Source organism: Sturnus vulgaris, unplaced genomic scaffold, assembly GCF_052056855.1.
Source record: "Sturnus vulgaris isolate bStuVul1 unplaced genomic scaffold, bStuVul1.hap1 Scaffold_157, whole genome shotgun sequence".
Taxonomy (NCBI): Eukaryota; Metazoa; Chordata; class Aves; order Passeriformes; family Sturnidae; genus Sturnus; species Sturnus vulgaris.
This window is the reverse complement of record NW_028276074.1, coordinates 5,493,895-5,517,573: the sequence shown is the minus strand read 5'-3', so window position 1 is coordinate 5,517,573 and position 23,679 is coordinate 5,493,895. Positions and strand designations below refer to the sequence as shown.

General features: G+C 48.4%; 1 protein-coding gene across 1 annotated transcript; it reads right to left on the bottom strand.

Moving 5' to 3' along the window:
• Positions 1 to 22,403: 22,403 nt before the first annotated feature.
• On the bottom strand, positions 22,404 to 23,336 carry LOC148218853 (olfactory receptor 14J1-like). Its single transcript, XM_088157792.1, has one exon. It carries the CDS (start codon positions 23,334 to 23,336, stop codon positions 22,404 to 22,406), a length of 933 nt encoding a protein of 310 aa, XP_088013918.1.
• Between the last annotated feature and the right edge of the window lie 343 nt (positions 23,337 to 23,679).

Genomic DNA, 23,679 nt, shown 5'->3' with positions numbered 1-23,679 from the left:
GATCATGGTGCTGACACTCTGGAAGTCCTGGCATAATTCCTGGGAGCTAATCACAAATTCTTGATCCCACAACTTCAGCCTGTGCTGGAGCTGTGCCTCCACTTAAGCCCAAAATCTTCGTTTTCAGCCCCAAATCAGGGAATTCTGAGCCCAAAGTTGGGATTTTTAGCAGCAAAAATCTTCAGACATTGGGTCTACCCATTGAAGTCCAAGGGGATTGAGGGACACCAGGTCTACCCATTAATAGGGCTTGATTGGGAAGGGTTAGTGGTTCAACTGGGAGCACTGGGAAAGGCTAAGGGGGGACACTGGGGTTACTGGGAGCACTGGGGCATAAGTGGGACCACTGGGAGAGATTTATAGAGATAAATGGGTATAAACAGGACTCAACATGTACCCTTTAATGTCGATGGGGATTCAGGGACACCAGGTCCACCCAGTCAAAGAAATGAAGATTTTTGGGACACCAGTTTTGGGTGCCCTCGGGGGTTTTGGGTGATCTAGGTGTTCAAGGGGTACCCAGGTGTATCCAGGTGATTATTAGGGTAATCCAGGTGATTTTCAGGGGTACTGAAGTGCACTAAGGTGATATTTGGGGATACCCAGGTGATTTTTGGGGAGTTGCAAATGATTTGGGGGAGTACATAGGTGTACCCAGATAATTTTGGGGGCTCTCCAGGTTATTTTGGGGCACCCAAGTGTCCCGACTGAACTGGATGGGCCAGGAGAAGATGATGGCCACTGTCCTCCCAGTCGATGTGGACACAGATGACCCTTGGCAGCCGAGGGGCTGTTGGGGGGCACCCCAACATTCAGGGGGTACCCAAAACTCCAGGTGAGGGCCTCAAGGGTGGGAGGGAGCCCTGAGTTACCTCAGGAGAGGATGCAGTGCACGTACACCCAGGTGCTTTGGTCCATGGAATTGCTGAAGTCAGTGTTCTGCACCAGCTCTAGCTCTGGGAGGGGGCAAAGGGGGCACCCCAAAATCTCTAGGGGGCCGTGAGGGACACCCCAATATCTGAATACTCAAGTGTACCAGAGTTCAGGTGTACCCATTAAAGTCAAAGGGGATTTAGAGACACCAGTTCTACTCATTCAACCCAACAGGACTCATCACCTCCCACTTTAGGTGAGGGAGGGGCTGGAAAATTTTGGGCATCCTGTGAAATAGCGGGAATTTTACTGGGGAATTGCTTGCATTTCTTCAACCTTTTGTGGGGCAGTGCCCCAGCCTCGCCCTTTCTGGAGTCCCTGGCAGCTGCAGGCAGTGGTGCCAGGCCGAGAAGTTGGAGAAGTCGCAGCTCAGCAGTGCCCCAGCAAAGGATAGCTTGGCCTCAAGGTCCTGCCTGCCCACCAGCACCCACTGGTGTTCCTAGGCATAGACTGAGAGGGCACCAGTATAAACCAGCAAGCACTGGGAGCCACCCCTGAGCTTCTGAGGCCTGTGCCAGCAGCTCCCAGTATAAACCAGTAAGCCCTCATGCACCCAAACCCATCCTCAGTGTAGTCTAAGGGCTCCCAGGTTTATAGTGGGAGGGCACCAGTATAAGCCAGTAAGCACTGGGAGCCACTCCTGAGCCCCTGAGACCTGTGGCAGCAGCTCCCAGTATAAACCAGTAAGGGTTGATGCGCCCAAACCTGCTCCCAGTGTGGTCTAGAGGCTCCCAGTGTGATCTAGTGATATGGGGAACATAAATGGTTTTGAAAATTCAGAACCTTAGAAGTCTATGATGTGCTTAAGCAGGTAGAGGGGAAATAGAACACATAGCAGAAACGGTATGTAACAAACCGTATAGGAACTTATTTGCCAGGAAAAAGCTTTAAGATAACAAATATTGCAAAAACTCAGCAAAAAAAGACCTAGCAATGGTACAAACCCAGCAAAACATAAGCCTGTGGCTCCAGAAACCAGCCAGGACCAGCCAGGTGGTTTTGAGTGGGACAAGCTGACCTGAGGGAGAGCTAAACCTCCACTGCACCTGCCCAAAAGCAGAGCTCAAACAGCAATTACTGAGGAAGACACACAGCCTTCATCCCAAAGACCACCAAAAACAACCACCAGGAGTGGTGGCAGCTAATTATAATACAAAGGGAGAGAAGGTGGAGATGGGCGGGCAGGGAGGTGTGGGCTTGTGGGATCAATGTGTATTTATACCTGGAACCTGTCTTGACCAGGTACACGTGGTTTGGAAAAAATATCTCCCGATGTGTCCCCCATGTGCTGCCAATGAAACACCCTCTACAATTGCAGTGTCAAGTGCTGATTCTCGAAATCAGTTGTTGAGCCAGCCAGAAGGTCTTCGTCTGTCTGCTGGAGCACAGGGGACATCGACATCCCAGTGCACCCCGGACTTTTTCTGGAGCTGACCTCTGCTCCCCGGTCACTCTCTGCAGGGACGAGCAACCAACCTCCCATATGGCCTAGAGGAACGTTTGACCAAAATGTTTTGGGGGAGGCCCAAGGTAAGGTGAGCCTGTAAGACACTAGGGATGCCTGCACATGGCTAACAGTGTGTCAGTGACATCCGACACACAGAGCTGACAGGTTTGGGGAAGGTATTTGGAAGCTGGCAAAGGGGTTTCTGTTGACCACTTAGGGTGGCCACTAGCAAGTTTGGGGGTAACTTGAAGGAACCAAGGTGTTCTCAGTATTATTAACAGCATAACTCACTGCTATAACCCTAACTGCCATAAATATTTTGGGTAAATTGTGCTTGTTGTTTGTTGTAGGGTGGTGGAAGGAAGTATTTTATATGGTGGTTGGTGTTTTGTGTTTGCATCACTCTCATTTTGGTGGTGGAGAGTTTGGATTTTGGGGAATGTCTGCTCTGTTTTCTGTAGTGGCCCTGTGCAATATCTGGTGTAACACTGCCCTCTTGTGTTATTAACTGTCATTGCAACAAGTTAAGATTTCTGTTCTTTTCTGAGGCGTGAGATTCTATTGTTTCTGATGTAATGCTGCCCTCTTGTGTCTGTAACTGTCAATGACAGGTTAGTGAATTTTTTTGGAAACTGTAAGAGTTGAAAAGGTGGTGGAAGCTGGGAGTGAGTGCAGAGGGCTCGACCAAGCAAGGAGGAAGCCCTTTCTAGGTGGCTCCGGATTGAGCCCCCGGATTTCTTGAGGGATCAAGGGAAACTTGTACCGTTGGTACGGGAGGACGGGGGAGTAGAGCAGGTACACTTGGGAGGAATATTCTCAGATTCCATAGATAATCATCTGGGTTTGGATTGGGAGCAACCTCTAATCGAAAGGGAACCTAGAAGGGTTAGACCAATTCCTTGCTTTGCGTGTGGACCAGCAATTTGGACACCAAGGTGGCATCCAGCCTGGGACCTCCTACAGTGACATTGGTGCAAAAGGAAGTGGCACTGCAGATCTAGGAGGTGGACGCCTACATGCCCCAGGTGTACCCCGGACCCATGGCATCATATTCAGGAATTAATACAGGTTGAGTGTGAGGTTGTGAATTTGATCTGTGCAAAGAATCTTTCAGTTCCCAAGGATTGGCTCGTTTTCGATGACCACTGGGAGGAAGTGAAAGAATATTGCCAGCAGAGGTTTGGGAGAGGAGAGAAAAAAGGAGAGAAATCATGGGGACCCAGCAAAATAAAGAGGTGCCCAGGAGGAGCCCTTTAGGATGTATACTAACCCACTGGAAGGAAGTTGTGGGGACAGGAGAAACGGAGAGCAAAAGGGTTTTCATCAAATACTCGAATCAATGGTGGCCTCTCTAGAAATCAGAAGATGGGGCAAAGTGGCCATTAAATGGAACATGGGACTGTAACACCATGTTGAAGTTAATGTTGTTTTTAAGGTGGGAAGGAAAATGGGATGAGACACCATATGCAGATATTTTTCACCTCACAGAACCACCCAGAATGGCAAAGGCATTGTGGTATTAACCCTCCACAAGACCCACTGATCCTAGCAATGGAAAGAGAAAACAGAAGGGTCTCACATATATTAAAATGATGCTGCTCAGCCTGTAGTCTTGGTCAGAAGTGCAGTAAAAATGACAAGGTATATAAGGAAGAAGACTCTGATCTGGATGATCTCCCCTCCTCCATCACTAGAGTTTGGTGGGAGCCCAGGGAGGGCACCAGATCAAACTCCAACACCCCTGGGAAGTCCAGCATCCTCCCATACAAGGGCAAAGCTAGGGAACAACCAGCACCTTTGCAGGCACCTCTTAGAGAAGAAGTGGGAGCAGATGGAACAATGATGCTACTAAAGGTTCCCTTCAATACCAATGATTTGGAAATTTGGAAAAGGAATGTAAAGGATTACAGAAAGGACCCTCTAAGTAGAGCTGAACACTTTTGGTCAATAGTGAAATCACATAACCTGGATTGGAATGCTATACAGTTACTGTTCCATGCAATGACAGAACCAGAGAAACAGCTGATCCCAAAGGTACCCTGGGATTTGGCCCAGGAGCACTGTAAGACATGGGAGAGGATGTAAAGGAATTCTTTCCCCCCCAGGATTCAAAGTGGGATGTGAATAGAATGGCAGGAAGACAGAAGGTACAAGAATATCAGGAGTGGATTGCAAAGGGAATAGAGAAAGCCATCCCCAAATCTATGAACTGCTCAGCTTTATCTGCTATTAAACAAGGTCCCTTTGAGTCACCACCTGAGTTCTTAGACAGGCTGAGACACAATGCGTCGTAGCACACCTTTGGACCCAGATCAGATATCGGGATACAGCAGTTAGTGTCATTATTTTTAGGTCAATCCAGCGGTGATAGAAGATGTAAACTTCAGAAATTCAGACCCACTGAAGGAAGAAACTTCGAAATATTATTGGATGAAGCCAGGAGGGCGTTTAGCATTCAAGAAGAAGGGAATAAGGGGAAAGAAGGAATGGTGATGGCAGTAGTTAAAAAGGAAGATGAAAATTTTAAAAAGGGGCTTCCCCCTCCGCGTTTAGGAAGAAAAGAATGTGCTCTATGTGAGCAATTAGGCCACTGAAAAAATGAATGACCAGAACCCTGAGAAAAGGGAAACAAAGGGGCACGGGTAGTGGCAAATGTAAATGAAGACTGACAGGAACCAAAGGGATCTTCCCTGGCTGATCCCTTGGTTATAATGAAGCCAGGGGAAGGAAAAGATCAAAAGCAAATAAAATTTTTAAATTATACAGGGGCAATATGTTCGATTTTAAACACAGTTTTAACTCAGGTGGGAGAAGATTATATTATGGTTAAGGGAGCCACTGGCCAAGCTGAAAAGGCTTATTTTTGTGGACCAATAAAATATAAATTGGGAAAACTAGTAGGCTTGCATAAGTTCTTATACATGCCTAATTCACCACATGCACTCCTGGGAAGAGATTTGCTTGAACAATTGAATGCAACAATCCGATTTGAAAAAGGGGAGATTACTCTGGAGGTGGATACTCAAGAATATATTCAAATAATCAGATTCCCATGGAAGGAAAAATCGGTGAAGATATCATCAACCAGGTGTACCCTGGTGTGTGGGCCACTGAGAAGCCAGGAAGAGCTAAGAATGCATCACCAGTAGAGGTAAAGCTTAAAGAGGGACAATGACCAGTAAGGATAAAACAATATCCCTTAAAAACAGAGAGTAGGGAAGGAATTCAGCGGGTAACAGAAAAATTCTTGTAATGGGGTCTGTTAAGGGAATGTGAATCTGATTTGAACACTCCCATATTACCAGTTCACAAACCTGATGGAACGTACAGAGTAGTCCAGGATTTAAGAGCAGTCAATAGAATAGCAGAGGATTTATGGCCTGTAGTAGCAAACCCACACACTTTGTTAACAGTACTGACACCTTAACTAACCTGGTTTACTGGTTTAGATTTGAAAGATGCTTTCTTTTGCCTCCCTCTCTATGAAGCCAGCCAAAAGATATTTGCCTTGGAATGGAGAAGTGGACAAAGGACCCAGCTCACTTGGACTGTACTGCCTCAAGGATTCAAGAATTTCCCCACCATATTTGGCAACCAACTGGCCAAGGATCTCGAGTCTTGGGAAACCCCACCCGGGAAGGGGAGACTGCTACAATACAGAGATGACATCCTGATCACCACTGAGACAGAAGACACTTGCATGCCTTGGACGGTGAGTCTCTGAAACTCTTTGGGGCTCCAAGGGCACCGAGTGTCTAAGAAGGAAGGCCAGGTAATGCAGCAGGAAGTCACTTACTTGGGGTATGAAATTAATGTGGGGCAAAGAATTGTGGGGCAAGCCTGAAAAGAGGCTCTATGCCAAATACCAAAACCACAGACTGTGAAAGAATTGAGAACTTTCCTCAGAATGACTGAGAGGTGTCGCCTTTGGATCTATAATTACGAGTTGCTTGTTCAACCCCTGTATGCACTGATCAACTCTGAACAGAAGCATCTGCAATGGGACAAACAGGCCACATGAGCCTTGGAACAACTGAAAAAGGTCCTGATGTCAGCTCCAGCTCTGGGACTCCCTGAACTGGGAAAGCCTTTCTTTTTTGTTTTCTCATGAGAAACAGGGAATCGCCCTGGGAGTATTGGCACAAGATTTCGATTTAGATATCACAGAGCAGTCACCTACATCTCCAAGCAATTGGATGTGACCACAAAAGGATAGCCAGGATGCCTGAATGTGGTAGCAGCAGCAGTGATAAATATCCAGGAAGCATGAAAAATCACTTTGGGACAAAAAATGACTGTGTTGGTGTCCCATACAGTGTCTGCAGTATTAGAAATGAAGGGCAGGGAGTGGCTTTCTCCACAGAGGTTCCTGAAATACCAATCCATACTGGTAGAACAGGATGCTGTGGAGATTGTGATCACTAACATTGTCAATCCAGCTTCTTTCCTCAGTGGAAACACAGGAGAACCAGTACACCATGACTGCTTGGAAACCATTGAAGCAACATCCTCAAGCTGCCTGGATTTGAAGGATGTTCCTGTGGAAGATGCAGAGGACTGGTTCATGGACAGAAGCAGCAATGTCCTGAATGGCAAAAGGCATGCAGGATATGGCATCTCCATCAGCCATGAGGTAACAGAGTCAGAACCATTGCCTGTCAATACCTCTGCACAAAATGTGAAAATCGCCTTGACCCGAGCCTTGGAATTGACCCAGTGTGAGAATGTGAACATAGACATGGATCCAAAGAACACTTTTGGGGCTGTGCATGCTTATGGAGCAATGTGAAAGGAAAGGGGGCTACTGAACTCTCAAAAGAAAAACACTGAACATGCAGAAGAAATTCTGAAATTGCTGGAGGCAGTACAGCTCCCAAAGAAAATAGCAATTATGCACATCAGAGCACATCAAAAGGCATACTTGGAATCAGAAAAAGAAAATGAGCTGGCAGACAGGGATGCAAAAGAAGCAGCAAAAAGAGAGGTACAATTGGAAGGAGCTCTAATCCCAGACAGGAAAATCTCCCTTGAGGGTAAATTAAATTATGACAGAGAGGATCTGAAGCTAATTACAAATTTGGATGAGACATACAGTAAAGAGGGGTGGGCCCCTACCCCAGAAGGAAGGGTAATCATACCTGGCCATCTAATATGGTTTGTAATAAGGGAGGAGCATAGGAAAAGACACTGGGGACCAGAGACTGTGTATGAACACTTAAATCAGAACATCATGGCTAGAAATTGATACACTACAGTGAAGCAGGTAACTCAACAATGTGATCTCTGCCTCCAGACTAATCCTAAAAACAAATCCCAAAACAGGTGAAATTGAGAAGGGAAATGTACCTGACCAATTATGGCAAAGAGACTTCACAGAACTCCCAAGAAAAGGGGGGTTTGTTATTTACTGGTATTAACTGATACCTTTTCAGGATGGCCTAAGGCTTTCCCAGCTACAACTGCTAAGGCCAGAAAAGTGGTCAAGGCATTAGTAAAAGAGATAGTATCATGATTTGGGGTTCCAACTGCCGTTTCTTCAGATAGAGGGCTCCATTTTATTGCAAATGTAGTATATCAGGTTGGTAATACTTTAGGTATAGATTGGCAATTACATACCCCATATCATCCCCAGTCAAGTGGACAAGGGCAGAAGATGAATCATTTAATCAAACAGCAAATTGTTAAATTAGGACAGGAGGTCAATCTGCCTTGGCCTCAATCCCTTCCTTTAGCCCTTTTACACATCCCAACTAAACCAAGGGCAAAGGAAAGGCTGAGTCCTTTTGAGATCCTGTATGGGCGACCTTATGCAATACAGAAGGGAACATCAGCACAAATAGGGGAATAAACTATCACAGAATACATGGTGGCCCTAGGGAAACAATTCAGTAATATCAGGAAACATGTAGAAAGATGCTGGTGTAGGGGATTGGATGGACCAGTACATAATGTACAACCTGGAGATTGTGTGTATGTGAAGTCTCTCACAGAAAAGACTTTGGAACCACAGTAGGAAGGACCATACCAGGTGCTCCTCACCTCCTTCACTGCCATCAAGATCAGAGAACAAGCAGCATAGAGACATCACACTGGAATTAAAAAGGCTTCACAGTCACCATGGAGAATCAGGCAGGTGCAGCCTGGAAAGCTGTGGCTCTGATGATCATAGCCATGGCTATGGCAGACATGTGTGCAAGACCTCCTATATACAATGGGACTGGCATTTATGTGTGTCAGGGGAAAGCTTCTGACTTGGACTCTCCTAAGTCTCTGTGGCAGGTGTTACAAATATCAAACACAACTGTCTGGCCAGGGAAAGATGTCTGGGGATGCAAATTTGCATTTGTTCAGGACGGATTCCATCAGGGACTTATAAAACCCATTCAAATTGGTACTGAATGTTGTGACACATGCTTCACTAACTGTCCTGAATTCAGGCTTAAAATAGAGGGATGTGAAACCAAGGCTTTTAGAATTAAACCACGAGGAAACTGTGCTACATCTATCTGAACACAGAACGTGGGCCCAAGGGGTTAAAGGGAAGTGGCAGATTATTAACATAGAGCTATGTGCCACAAGAAAACAACTGAGGTTTGTATGTGAAGGAAATGTCAACAATGACCGAGATATCTGCCTGGATACACAACAAAGCATCTGTCTCTTCAGAATCCATTCAGTCAACCAGACAACCTTGCTGGTATATATAGATCAGGGCTGTGTATGCCTCAGAACAGCATGCCCCACCATAAGAGTGGACGAGCTCATTATAAAGGAAACACAATCTGATTTGTGCATTTGTAACTTGGCCAAAATTAAGGGGTGCAATTTCTCCTCTTGGGCACCTGTTGTGTCACATCAGTATATAAAGGCAAACATGACAACTGTGCAGGATGTATTGTCTGTGCCCAGAAGAATGAATCTCACTCTAGTTATAGAGCTACTAAAACACAGAGATATTCAGGAAATTCTGAAAGAAATCAGAAGTATGAGAAAGAAGATGTTGATCACAATACACCATGAGACAGACTATAAGGAGACCACAGAAAGTTGGAGGGAGACACATCTCACCACTGGTGGGATGTATTTTTTGGGTGGTCTCCTACTGCAGCAGGGTTTCTACACTGATTGTGTCATCTGATAGTAGTTTTGTTAGTCCTGATCAGTTTAAGTTTTGTTCTTGGTTATGATTTTCTGGAATTTGAAACAGTCACAAAGAATGGCTACAATGCCTATCCTGTTATCGAATCAACTGGGTAAAGACAGTCATAGAGAGTATGATAGGTATCTTAGAAAGCAAAAGAATTTGCATCATTTAGAAGAAAAGGGGGGAAGTGAGATGGGAGAAATCTATGGTTTTGAAAATTCATAATTTTAAAAGCATATAATATGCTTAAGCAAGTGGATGGGACTTAGAACACATAGCAGAAACGGTATGTAATGAACCACATAGGAAAATAGTTACCAGGAAAAAAACATTAAGATATATTGCAAAAACTCAGCAAAACAAGACCTGGCTATGGTACAAACCCAACAAAACAGAAACCTGTGGCTCCAGAAACCAGCCAGGACCAGACAGGTGGTTTTGAGTGGGACAAACTGACCTGAGGGAGAGCTAAACCTCCACTGCACCTGCCCAAAAGCAGAGGTCAAACAGTGATTACTGAGGAAGACATACGGCCTTCATCCCAAAAACCACCAAACACAACCACCAGGAGGGGTGGCAGCTAATTTTAATACAAAGCAGGAGAAGGTGTAGATGGGTGGGCAGGGAGGTGTGGGCTTGTGGGATCAATGTGTATTTATACCTGGAACCTGTCTTGACCAGGTACACGTGGTTTGGAGGAAATATCCCCCCAGGTGTCCCAGCTGGCAATGAAAGACTCTCTACAATTTCAGTGTCAAGTCGTGATTCCTGAAATCAGGAAAGGTCCAGCAGCTGTGTTGGTTCTTCAGAGCAAAAATGGCCCCTGGTTCTGTGGGACCCCAGTGTCACAACTGACTCCTTGCTTCCATGTCACCTCCTCAGTGTCAAAATGGCCCCTTCGCTCCAACAGAACACAAAGGTTTTGCATAAATATTGAGCAAATCCTGCTTAACACACCTGGGAACATCTGTCTGCATTCAAAAATGAGATTAAAGGTGAGAATGGCACCAGCAGCTTCCATCTGCAACAGAGATCCAGGGAAAGGACAGGGACAGAGAATTCAGCTGAAAGACTCAGAACTCTGCTTACAGAGATCATTTCTGGTCACACTGTCCCTCGTAGGAAGGTGACATCATTCCAGACAGCCTGGACTGAGCATGTGGTTCCTCAGTGGGGTTTGTTGTTCAGGAAACCTGCTCAGGCTTTTCCCTTCTTTCCTCACGAATAGGAAAATTTCTCCTGGGCCTGTGTGCAGGCAGAGCCCTGAGGAGAGCAGGTGGGACATGGTGCAATGGGCTGGGACAGCCAGCTGCAGAGCTCAGGGGACAAGGTTCTGCTGCAGGGCACAGGGATGTCAGTCCCAGGTGGGCGATGTCAGACATGGTGAGGCTGGGGGTGAGGAGCAGGTTGTCCAAACAGGGTCAGCCAAAAAGAGTCACATTCTTCTGTGTGCCCAGACCTCCTAAGGAGACATTCAGCATCAAGATGACTTGGGGAATGCATCAGTCAGCTCTTTTCTGAGATGAAAAGTAAAAAAATATTCTATTGATTGAAAACAAAAATCATGATGTGCACTTTGAAATCTTCCTCCTTAAACGAACTCCAAACTGATTCCAATCAGCTGCACAAGGACTGGAGATGTAAAGACAATTGAAGGAAGACAAAGAGCTCCTGAAGTCTTTCTGTATTTTAATGAGCCTTTCTGTGGATTTGGGGCTGAGTCCAGGACCCTCAGGCACTGAGAGAAGGTTGAAGAAGCTGCTCAAGGAGTCTGAAGCAAAACTCCAAGTCCCTTGGAGCATCAGTGGCCCCACTGAGGGCAGGGAGTGCCAAAGGCTCCCCAGGGACTGGTGAGAGCAGATCCTTGAGGGCAGGATTGCAGGAGCCCGAGGCTGTGAGCAGGGAACTGCAATGCTGAGCAAGGCCTGGGCTGGCTGGAGGAAGCAGAAAGGCCAAGGCCTGAGCCCAGGCCTGGCCCAGCAGGGCCTGTCCCTCATGGGTGGCTCGGGGCTGTTGCTGGGGCAGTGGGATGGCAGGGGCAGCAAGGACAAATGTCATCAAGCTGTGTGACACTCCAGATGCTCATGGAACCAAGGGCCAGTGTGACACAGCAGGGCCTGATGGAAACAAGAGGCCATGGTGAGCCTGCAGGGCTGGAACACCCCAGAACACTGAAATGCTGGGGGTGACCAAAGGTTCCTTCACTTGAGTTTCATGCACAGGAGAAACTCCAGCCAGATATTCTCAACATGGCCAGGTGTAAAGAAGATTCTTGGTAGGAAGGGACCCACAAGGATCATCCAGGCCAACTGCTAAGTGAATGGCCCACACAGGGATTGAACCCACAACCTCAGTGATACCAGCTCTAACCAACTGAGCTAAGAGGTCAAAATGACACAAAATTTTGCTGGCAAAATACAGACAATCAAGGAACATGGACAAAACAGTCCATGCAACATCCAATTCAACATAAAACTCATATCATAGCATAAACTTCCTTGACTTAGACCATTTAACTGAAAAACCTTTAACCCTGAAGATACTAAGGTACCCAAAAGTATTTCAGTTAAGTAGGATTATGAGAAGAAGAAATAGAGAACAACAGAAGATGTATGGAAAGATACACATACAGGTACCAACAGCACAGCTTCCAGCATGGCTCACAGGACAACCCCAGCAGAAGACAGGATCCACACCATGGGCTGACCACGTGCTCTGGCTTTTAACCCCCTGGGCCTTCATGGGCCCCGCCCCTTGGGAGGGACTTCCAGTTGTTTGCCCAATCAGAGTCAGGGCAGGCACCAGCTGCTATTGTGTGATTGATTGACAGCTCGGCCAATCAGAGCTGGGTTAGCATTGCCCCTGCTCTGTGATTGGCAGCTGTGCCAGGCCATGGCTGGGGGCGGGGCTCTGTCCCACCACAATCCCAGGCCTGACCCGGCCCTGGCCCCACACGGGCATTCCGAGCATCCCAAGGTGCCTGGGACATCGATCTCATCCAGCCTGCGACCATGGTGACACTGTGGAACCTCCTGGAACCATGGGTCAGTTGTGACAATGTGGACACCATGGTGACACTGTGGTGTTTGATGGAACCAAGGGGCCATTGTGACACTCTGGTGCCTCATGGAATCAAGGAGACCATTGTGGAATTTGAGGGCCCCAAGGAACCAAGGGTCCATGGTGATCTTGTGGAGCCTGTAGTGTCACAGAGGAGCCATTGTGACACAGTGAGGGCGCATGGAGCCAACGGGCCATTGTGACACATCAGGGCTGTGTGGATCCATGAAAACATTGTGAGATTGTGAGGCCTCAGGGAAGCACAGGGCCATTGTGACACTGCAGAAGCAAGGGGAACATTGTGACACTGCAGGGTCTCATGGAACCAAGGGAACATGGGGACACTGTGGGGTCCCATGAAATGAAGGGAACATGGAAGAGTTCTGGCTGGCTGGGCCTCCTGGTGATTTCTGGCATGTCTGGCTGACCCTGGCATGTCGAGGGCTGCCTCTCACCTGCCCCTGAAGCACTGGGGCTCTGGGCTTTCCTTCCTATGGGAGAGAAGTGTCCTTCTCCTCTAGCTGTCCATGGCCAAAATTGGGATGCCTCCTCCAAATTTCCCAATATACAAAGATTGTTCCCAGATGAAATCTGCCAGGACTAACAGGACTAACTAACTGATCTGTCTGGCTTGGCCACCAAAGGGTCACCTCTCATTTGCTTTTGAAACACTGGGACCATATGCTTTTCTTTCTTATGGGAAAAAAAAATCCATCTCAACCAGCTGCCCATGGACAAAATTGGAATTCCACCTCCAAAACTCTGTACCTGCAAGGATTCCTGCCAAGTGAAAGCTGCCAGGACAGACAGGTCTGGCTGCCCTTGGCCTCTTGGGGGCTGCCTCTCACCTGCTTTCCAAACACTGGGCCTCGGTGCTCTCCTTGTAATGGGAAAGAACCATCATTTTTCTAAAGGTGTCTGTGGTCAGAATTGAGATTCCTCCCCCCAAATTCCATATATCCAAGGATTCCTCCATGACAAAAGCTTCTAGGACAAACAGGTGTGGCTGGTTCGGCCTCCCAGGAGCCACCTCTCTCCTCTTCTGCCTTTGAAACACTGGGGCTCTGTTCTTTCCTTCCTATGGAAAAGAATTGGCCTTCTTGTGCAGGGACCAAGACCAAAATTGGGATTTGGCCTCCCAAATTCCATATATCCAGAGATTGCTCCAAAACAAAAAGTAGCCAGGACATAGAGGTGTGGCTTGCCCTGTCCTCTGGTGATTTGCTTAGACTATGAGCAGAACGTCTTCAATTGCAAACACCTCAGAGAAGACACAAAGATCTCCTGAGGTGGGGTTTGGAGGCTACAAGCACCTGACCACTATATAGGGACAAAGAAGCTCTGTGCTCATTGGGGTGGAGAGAACAGGAGATGAGAGCCATGACAGTGTTTATAAAGAGTGGTTACAGAGACAGTGGATCCTTTTGACATAGTGGAAAACAGCCAGAGAAAGAAAGAAAGAATTAATGCCAGCTGGAAAGCCAGGGAGGTCCAGATTGGAAAAAAGGAGAAAGAAATTTCCTTCCTAGGGCAGAGGTGTGGGGCCAGACATCCCTCAGAAGGACTCTGGAGCAGCCCAAAGGTTTGTGTGTCCAGGCAGAGGCAGGCAGGAGGCAGAGCTGTCAGCAAAGGAAGGGGCCAGCGAGGTGGGGCAGCCGGGGGATGACGACAGCCTGCAGGGACAGAGGCGCAGGGCATGGACACCGTAGGACAGCCTGGGCTGCAGAGGCCACAGGGATGGGCAGCAGCTGAAAGGCCCTGACACAGCCAACTCCTGCAGCACTTGGGCCATGCAGGCTGGCCCTGGGCCTGAGGCCAGCAGGGGACAAGTGAGCCTTGCTGTGCTGGGGCCTCATTGCCTCCTTGTCCCTGCTCAGCAGCCTGGCAGGGGCCGCCCCATGGTGCTGCCCTTGGCATTGCACATGGCCAGAGCCCAGTGGCCCGGGAAGAGCCCTGAGCAATGAGGGAGGGACAGGATCTGCCTTGCCAGGGGCTGGGGCTCAGCCCTTGGCCCTTTGCATTCCTGAAACACATCCAGGTTTTCTCAGCATCAGAGACACCTTTCCCTTGTTTGTCCCCACCTGTCATCACTGCCTCCAGTGTTCTGCTCTAAATGGAACCTGGCTGTTGCAATTCAAAATGCAAGGATTTCTCAGAACCTTGGGCCTGTAAGCCAAAGCTTACAATTATACACAGTTAAGTAGAGATAATTTTCATTTTAGAATTTAAAATATAGAAAAAATAAAGGTAGTTACAAACGTAACAAGAAGTTTTAGAGTGCAGCAATGAAAGTTTGTGTGTTTTGATATAATTGGCTAAGAAAATTAACACTGTAGTATGAGTCAGTAAGACAAAAATAACTTAGTATTGAATTTGAAATGCAAGTATCTCTGTTGACAGTGTTTTATTGGTTAATAAATCCTTTACAGACCTTGCAACCATAAATGTTTTGACTTCTAAGTCATGCTGTGAAGATCTGGTAGACAAAGTTATTCTTTATTTAGGATAGAAAATAAAAAAAAAATAAACCACACTTTCGAAAGTGTCAGGAAAATTAATCCACAAACACCACAGGTTTATGTCCAAAAAGGAGACAGAGGAGTCCTTTTTGCTTTATTCGAATAAAGGGAGAGGCCATGGGTCATTCCCCTGGGATCTCTCTAATTTTTGGAGGGCACAGCCTCCTTTTTATCCTATTTTCCCGGCCCCATTTCCTTCTCTCTTTCCCCATTGGCTGAGGTACTTGAGAGGCACAGACTTCCCAGAACGCCTGATACCTGAAATTCCCTTCTAATGTATAACCCTCCCTTTTAATTTTTAATTCTTATAGAATTCATAGTTTCCCCCCCGTTGCTTCTTTCATCTTTCGATATCCAATTTAATTTATCAGCAGCCCTACAGTTTGTTTGTAAAGGCAAATATCTTTTTCCATTCATCAATCAGAGGAATCCATCCCATTGTTTCTTTTATCTCTCAGTGCTAGCCTTATCTATAGGCTGATCCACAGCTCATTTGTAAAGACAAATTCAACATTCCTCTCAGAAGCAACTCAGAAGTCCTGTCTCTCTGCTTCATTCAGAAAAAGAAAAAATCCCCACAAAAAAGTGACATAAAAATGATAAGCCCTCACTTTAAAAATATATCATAAAAACAGTAAAACCACACTTTAAAAATATAACGTAAAAACAATAAACCTGGGGATCAATTCACCTGGAGACACTTGCTCAGGCAAGTCCTTCAGTGGGACCCATTAGAACTTCAGGTAACTTTGGACTTCAAATCTGACTTGGAATTCTTCAGAGGTTTCTTTTCCTCCTTTACCCTATTTTTTCCTACCTGATATCATTGTCATCAATTTTCTGCTCCAAATCAACCCTTGGGAAACATTCTCCTTCATGTTTATCAGTGGGACTCAGTAAAAGTGGCAGAAACATTGGACTTTGCATCTGACTTTGAATTCTTGAGAGGTTTTGTCAACTCCCTCTCAGGGACTGATGTTCAGGGACTCAGCCCCAACCCCCACAGGGTCATTAATGTCCTTGTGCTGTGTCTGTGCTGCTGAGCTGGGCAGAGCTCCTGGCAAAGGCAGCGCTGCAGAGAGAGAGCCAATATTTCCAAAATATTATTTGGAGCTCCTTGGCAGCACCAAATGCACCACGGGGCTCATTGGGATCAAGCAAGTCCTGAAAAACCATGGCTCTGCCTTGATTTCCCTCTGGTCTGGTGCAGTTCATTAGGAAGGTTTTCAACTCCAGATATGGAGAAATATTTCAAAGAGCTTCTTAGAAATATCCATTCCTATTTTCAAGGGTGTATTTTATTACTGTTCTCTTTATAGCAGAGGTGATTGCAGCATTCTGTGATTGATGTTGATCCAGGGTCTCTCCTCAGGAAGTCTGGTAAAGAGGGGTTTTCTTCTTTTTCTTTTCTTTTTTTTTTTTTTTTTTGAAGCAATCTAAAACCCTTAAAGTTCCCCACTGCAAACAGAGACACTCCTCAGGTGTGTGCCAGCCCAAGGTAACACCAAAACCACTGCAGAGCTGCCCTGGGCCAGCTGTGAGGGTGGATCATCATCCCAACCTGCCCTGGGCCACTGCCAGGGGCTGTGGCCATGGACACTGCACTGACCCCACTGCTGGGTTTGGGGGCCACGGGAACCGGGAGAAGTTCAAGTTTCCTTGGGAGCACTGGGGAGCACTGGGACATACTGGGGAACACTGGGAATGCTGTGGGAGACAATGGGACACACTCAGAGTGATACTGGAGAGGACTTGAACATAGTGGGGAACACTGGGAATGCTGAGAGGGAATCTGGGTGGGCTGGGATGAAATGTGGGGGTACACAGAGACACACTGGGATATATTGGGGAACACTGGGACAAGATGGGAAGATGGGAAGTGAAGAGGGGGAATCTGGATGGACTGGGATGGACTGTGGGGTGCACTTAAAAATACAGGGACATCCTGGGATTGACAGAGCCCGATTGGAGCCAGGACTACAACACCTCTCATGCCCCATGTCCCACAGAACCCCGGTATCCGTCCCCCACATGTCCCTTAAGTGTCCCCCAGACCCTCCAGGATTCCGAGGTGCCTCCTCAGCACCCATTTGGGACCACCTAAAAGTGTCCCCAGATCCCCTGAATGCTCCCAACCCCACAGATTCCCGTTACAGTCACTTCTGGGAATTCATCTCCTGTAATCCCCCATGGCCTCAGAGTCCCTCATAACACAGTTCCATACGTAAAACTCCTGCCGTGCCCTGAGCCCTAAAGAGCCCGGTTAGAGCTCCCCAAGATCCCCCCAAGTGCTCCTGAACCATTCACGTTCCCTCCTGAGGATCTCAAGATCCCAGGTGCCCTCCCGGACCCCCAAACGCCTCAGCTGAGCACCTTCCCGGACTACAGCTCCCATCATGCTCCATGGTTCCCATAGAGTGCTATTGCAGCCATGACTTCATCTCCCATCATGCACCACGCCCCACTGAGAGACATTGTAGCTGCACCTACAACTCCCATGATGCTCTGCGGCCCCATTGAACCACATTATACCTGTGCCTACAACTCCCATCACCCCCCGCACCCTGGAGAGCCCCGTTAGAGCCCCCCAAGTGCCCGCCCGGACCCCAAATGGCCCCAGATTCTCCTCCTTGACCCTCAAGTGCCCCCCTGGACCCCCAAGAGCTCCCCCGGACTCTGAAGTTTCTCTCAGAATCCTTAAGTGACCACCCGGCTCCCTGAAGTGTCCTCCAGACCCTCAAGTTCTCTCTAAATTCCCTCCCCAGACCCAAAACTTCCTGAAATGTACCCCAGAAATGTCTTCATGGATCCCAAAGAGGCCCCGTTATATCCTGTCTGTGAAAATTATTAAAAAGATGAGAAAGGGATTAAAATAGGAGTAATTATCATAAACAGGGAGAAATCAATGGCCGATAGTGGTCAATTAATTCATGAAGGGAATCGTGTTACTTAGAACCAATGACCATTAATTTTTCTGGTTGCTAAAGTTGTATCGATTTTTTCATATAAATATAAAAATCAGGTATAAAAAAGAATAATAGCATTATAAAAATAAAACATCATTATATTTTTACTATTTAATTAAATCACAATATTAATAATAAATTTATAGGGGGGTTTTATGTTTTAGGATGTCAATCCCAGATAGGCAATGTCAGACATGGTGAGGCTGGGGATCAGGAGCAGGTTGTCCAAATAGCATTGGCCTGCAAGGGGCTCATTCTTCTGCATGGCCAGACCTCCTAAGGAGACATTCAGCATCAAGATCACTTAAGGAATGCTCCAGTCGACACATCTCTCAACTGAAAAATAAAAATAATATGCCCTTGATTAAAACCTAAATTCCTTCTCTTCCCACTCGCAAGGAAAGCTCTGTCTCCTGCTGTTCACAAACAGAGAAGGGCTGGAGGGAGATGTGGTGCTCAGAGGCTGTTTGGGGTACAGTGACCATGAAATAATGTAGTTTTTAATATTCTGTGAACGAAGGTGGAGAATCAACAAAACTTCTACACTGGACCTACAGAGAGCAGACTTTGGCCTATTCAGAATGCAGATTTGGGGATAAATGAACTGATTTTTTTACAGGAAACAGCTCTTAAAGGATTCCAGGAAGAATGGAGGCACTTCAAGAAAAGAATCTTGAAGGAGCAGAGGCAGCCTGTCTTTCATTTTCCTCAGAGAGGAAAGTGAGCTAACGAGGAAAATAACTGGCCTGGGTAGGCAGGGAGCTTTTACCAGGAACTCAGGGAGAAAATAAGGTGCATTACCTTTGGACAGAGGGGCAGGCAACTTAGGAAACATTTAAAGAAGTTGTTAGGTCATGCAGAAAGAAAATCAGACATGAAAGCTGAAATTAGGAGTTAACCTGGCTGCTTCTGTGAAGGATAATAAAAATGGTTTTATAAACTCATTAATGGCAAAAGGAGGGACAAGGAAAATCTCCATTCCTTATTGGGGGGGGATATGGTTACCAAAGATGAGGAAAAGGCTGAAGTATTCAACCTCTTTGTTGCCTTAGTTTTTAACAATAAGACAGGCTGTCCTGAGGACAAGTGCTCTCCTGAGCTGGGAGATGGGGACAGGGAGAAGAACAGACCCCCTGTAATCCAGGAGGAAGCAGCTGGGGACCTGCTGAGCCACTCAGATGCTCACAGGTGTCTCTGGGACCAGATGGGATCCATCCTAGGGGGATGACGGAGCTGCTGGATGAGCTCCCCAAGCTGCTCTCCATCATTTCTCATCAGTGCTGGCTCAGCAGGGAGGTGCCAGAGGACTGGAGGTGCCAATGTGAGCCCATCCCCAAGAAGGGCAGGAAGGAGGATGTGGGGAACTGCAGGCCTGTCAGCCTGACCTGGGTGCCTGGTGAGGTGATGGAACAGATCACCTTGAGTGCCATCACAGGGCACCTACAGGATGGCTGAGGGATCAGAGCCAGCCAGCGTGGATTTCAATATTTGCATTGATGATCTGGATGAGGGCATTGAGTGCAGCATCAGCAAATGTGCAGGTGGCACCAAGCTGGGTGTGAGTGTGGATGTGCTGGAGGGTAGGAGGGCTCTGCAGAGGGACTCAGACACCACTGTGACACTGACACTGCAGGGTGTCATGGCACCAAGAATCCATTGTGACACTGCACGTTCTTGTGTCACCAGGGGTCCATTGTGACACTGTGTAAACACGGAGTCCGTTGTGGCACTGTGGAGCCTTATGGAATTCAGGGGTCCCTGTGACTCCATGGGGCCTCATAAAATCAAGAAGACAGTTGTGACACTTTTTGTTATTTTGGAAACAGGGAGACCACTGTGACACTGCTGGATCTCGTATAACCAAGAGGCCATTGTGACACTAGAGGGACTCATGGACTGAAGGAAACAATTTTTCCACCATGCTGCCGCATGGGACCAAGAGGGCATTGTGACACTGCAGGGCCTTGGGGTGACCAAGGTGCCATTGTGACACCTTGGGGCACAAGGATCTAAGAGACTTTGTGACACCTAGGAGTTCCATGGAACCAAAAGTAAATTGTGACACTGGGAGGCCTCATGAAATTGTGACACCCTAGGGCCATATGGAACCGTGCTGACATTAAGGTGGGTGTGAGTGTGGATCTTCTGGAAAGTAGGAGGGCTCTGTACACAGGCCTGGACAGGCTGGATCCAGGGCCCAAATCCAAGAAGGAGAGGTTTAACTAGACCAAGTATAGGGTCCTGCACTTTGGCCACAACAACCCCTGCAGTGTTCCAGGCTGGGGACAGAGTGGCTGGACAGCAGCCAGGCAGAAAGGGACCTGGGGACACTGATGGACAGCAGGCTGGACATGAGCCAGCAGTGTGCCCAGGTGGCCAAGAAGGCCAATGGCTCCTGGCCTGGATCAGGAATGGTGTGGCCAGCCGGAGCAGGGCAGTGATTCTTCCCCTGTGCTCAGCACTGGTTGGGCAGCACCTCAAGTGCTGTGTCCAGTTCTGGGTCCCCAATTTAGGAAGGACATGGAGGGTCTGGAGCGTGTCTAGAGAAGGGCAACAAGGCTGGTGAGAGGTCTGGAACACAAGTCCTGTGAGGAGTGGCTGAGGGAGTTGAGGTTGTTGATCTTGGAGTAGAGGAGGCTCAGGGAGTCGTGGTAGTGTCAGGGCACAGGTGTGACATGATGATCTCCAAGGACTTTTCCAGCTTTTCTAATTCTGTGATTCTCTGAAACCACCCGTGGAGCAGTTGCAGGATGAGCCCTGGGCCTCCTCTTCACAAGGTCCAGCAGTCCAGGTCCCTCAGCTTCTCCACACAGCCCCAAAGCCCATCCTGTCAGTCCTGCAGAGCCTCTCCAGCCCCTCCTCATTGCCCACAACAGGGAGCCCCACACCCAGACACAGCAGCCCAGATGTGCCTCCCTGGCCTGTGGTGCCTCTGGCAAGGGAGCAGCACGAGGCACTGCAGGACCCTGCAGACAATTCCTGAAGCACTTGGAGGATGATCCTGCTCCCCAAGGGATGATCCCATGGTGCCAACTCAAGAAAAGAAAATGGAGAGTGTGGCCAGAGAGGAAAGGGCAAACAGGGATGGACTGTTGGCAGGAGAGGGTTCAAGGGTTGGTAAGAGGAAGAAATCTAGAAAGATTTCTAGAAAGAGTAAGGAAAGCAAATGTGAAGCAAAAGGAATGCTCAGGGCAGTTTGGGAGGGGCTGCCAGGCAGCCCTGGCTGTGAGCAATAACATCTGCAGTGGGACAGGAAACTCACAGCTCAGGGGAACAAAATTTCTGGCTGACTTCAGAGGCCACAACAAAGCTGAGTGGTTTCCCTGCCGTCCCCCAGCCCTTGCTGGCCCCAGAGGCTGATGGCATTTGTGCTCCCTCAGCTCCATGTCCCCACAGCAGCACCATGGGGGTGCTGAGCCTGCTGTGTGCAATGCAAACAGGGGCTCCTGAGCCAGTGCTGCCGTGTGTGTGCCTGCAAGGATGGGGCTCCTGTGTGAGCTGGGGGAGAGGCCAGGGCTGCAGAGGGGGGATGTTGTTGGCAGGTGCATGAGGACGCTCTGGGACGCTGCCCTGGGGTGTCCAGCGCAGTGGGGATGGATCAGCCCCTGCTCTGCTGCTCCTTGCCAGGGTGTCCCCCTTGCAGGGAGCTTGCAGAGCACCAGCCATGCTGTTTGCCCCCAGCCTGCCCACGGCCAGCCTGGGGCTGCTCCCGGGGCTTTTCTGTGCTCAGCATTGGGCTGGCCAAGTGTTGTGGAGAGAGCCTGGCCAAGGAGCCTGGAGCCCCCAGGCCCTGGCCTGAGGCGTCAGCGCTGCCCCAGCAGTGCCCATGGCCTGTCCCTGCTGCAGCCCCGGCACTGCCACCCCCAGGGCTGTGCCCGGCCCCGAGAGCACTCAGGCCCTGCAGCAACACGAGGGCCAGGAGGGCAGCGGGGCAGTGGCACGGGAGCAGCACTGGCAACACCAAGTGCTGCTGCTGCTGCTGGGCACAGCTGCTGTGCCAGCACTGATCTGCCCCCAGCTCTGCACACAGACATTGCTGCTGCAGCTCCACAGACGGGAACCTAAGGGGCATCTCTGGAGAAAACTTTGCTGGGAGTAATATCCTTTATTTCGTTTAAAACCACCAAGATTGCAGCCCCTCATTGACACAATATGGGTCCTGAAAAACATAGGGAGAAACAAAATGAAATATGGCACAAAGGATGACATTTCTTTATGGAATATAATAAAATATTAAAACGAAGGACAGAAAAGAAAAATTTGATCACCAAATCAAACAAGGTCTTTCAAAAATGATTTTTATTTCAAGCGATTTGCAGCAATTAGCCAGCAGTTTACTGTTTCTTAAAATATCCAGTCAGCAGTGTCCGCACTGTAGCCTTGAGCTCCTGTTTCCTCAGGCTGTAAATGAGGGGATTCAGGGCTGGAGGCACCACCGAGTACAGAACTGACAGTGCCAGATCCAGGTATGGGGAGGAGATGGAGGGGGGCTTCAGGTAGGCAAATGTCCCAGTGCTGATAAACAGGGAGACCACAGCCAGGTGAGGGAGGCAGGTGGAAAAGGCTTTGTGCCGTCCCTGCTCAGAGGGGATCCTCAGCACAGCCCTGAAGATCTGCACATAAGAGAAAACAATGAACACAAAACAGGCAAGTGCTAAGCAGCCACTAACAGCAAGAAGCCCAAGTTCCCTGAGATACGATTTGGAGCAGGAGAGCTTGAGGATCTGGGGGATTTCACAGAAGAACTGGCCCAGGGCATTGCCATGGCACAGGGGCAGGGAAAATGTATTGGCTGTGTGCAGCAGAGCATAGAGAAAGGCACTGGCCCAGGCAGCTGCTGCCATGTGGGCACAAGCTCTGCTGCCCAGGAGGGTCCCGTAGTGCAGGGGTTTGCAGATGGACACGTAGCGGTCGTAGCACATGATGGTCAGCAGGGCAAGCTCTGATCCAAGGAAGAACACAAAGAAAAAGAGCTGAGCAGCACATCCTGCATAGGAGATGTTGTTGGTATCCCAGAGGGAATTGTGCATGGCTTTGGGGACAGTGGTGCTGATGGAGCCCAGGTCAGTGAGGGCCAGGTTGAGCAGGAAGAAGAACATGGGGGTGTGCAGGTGGTGGCCGCAGGCTACGGCGCTGATGATGAGGCCGTTGGCCAGGAGGGCAGCCAGGGAGATGGCCAGGAAGAGGCAGAAGTGCAGGAGCTGCAGCTGCCGCGTGTCTGCCAATGGCAGCAGGAGGAAGTGGCTGATGGAGCTGCTGTTGGACATTTCTGCACTGTGGGCATTGTGGACTGTTGAAAGAAGGCATTGACAAAGTGGGATAGGTTCTCTTGAGTCAATCCTCTTCTATTTTATTTGGAATCCCCCCAAAATTACTTCTCTTCTTGCGAAGGAGCTTTGCTAAATATTTCTGAGTTACGGCTTTTGCTGAGTTAATTCCTCATTTTCAGCATCCCTCTCAGCCCGAACACTGGGGAGCCCAGAGGGAAAACAGGGCTGACTGTGCCCCAGTACTGTCAGACCTGCTGGTCCCATACAGGTGCACTGTCCTCATTATATATCCCTCTATTTCAGATGACGACAGTTAAAACGTGCTTGAAAATGAATTTTA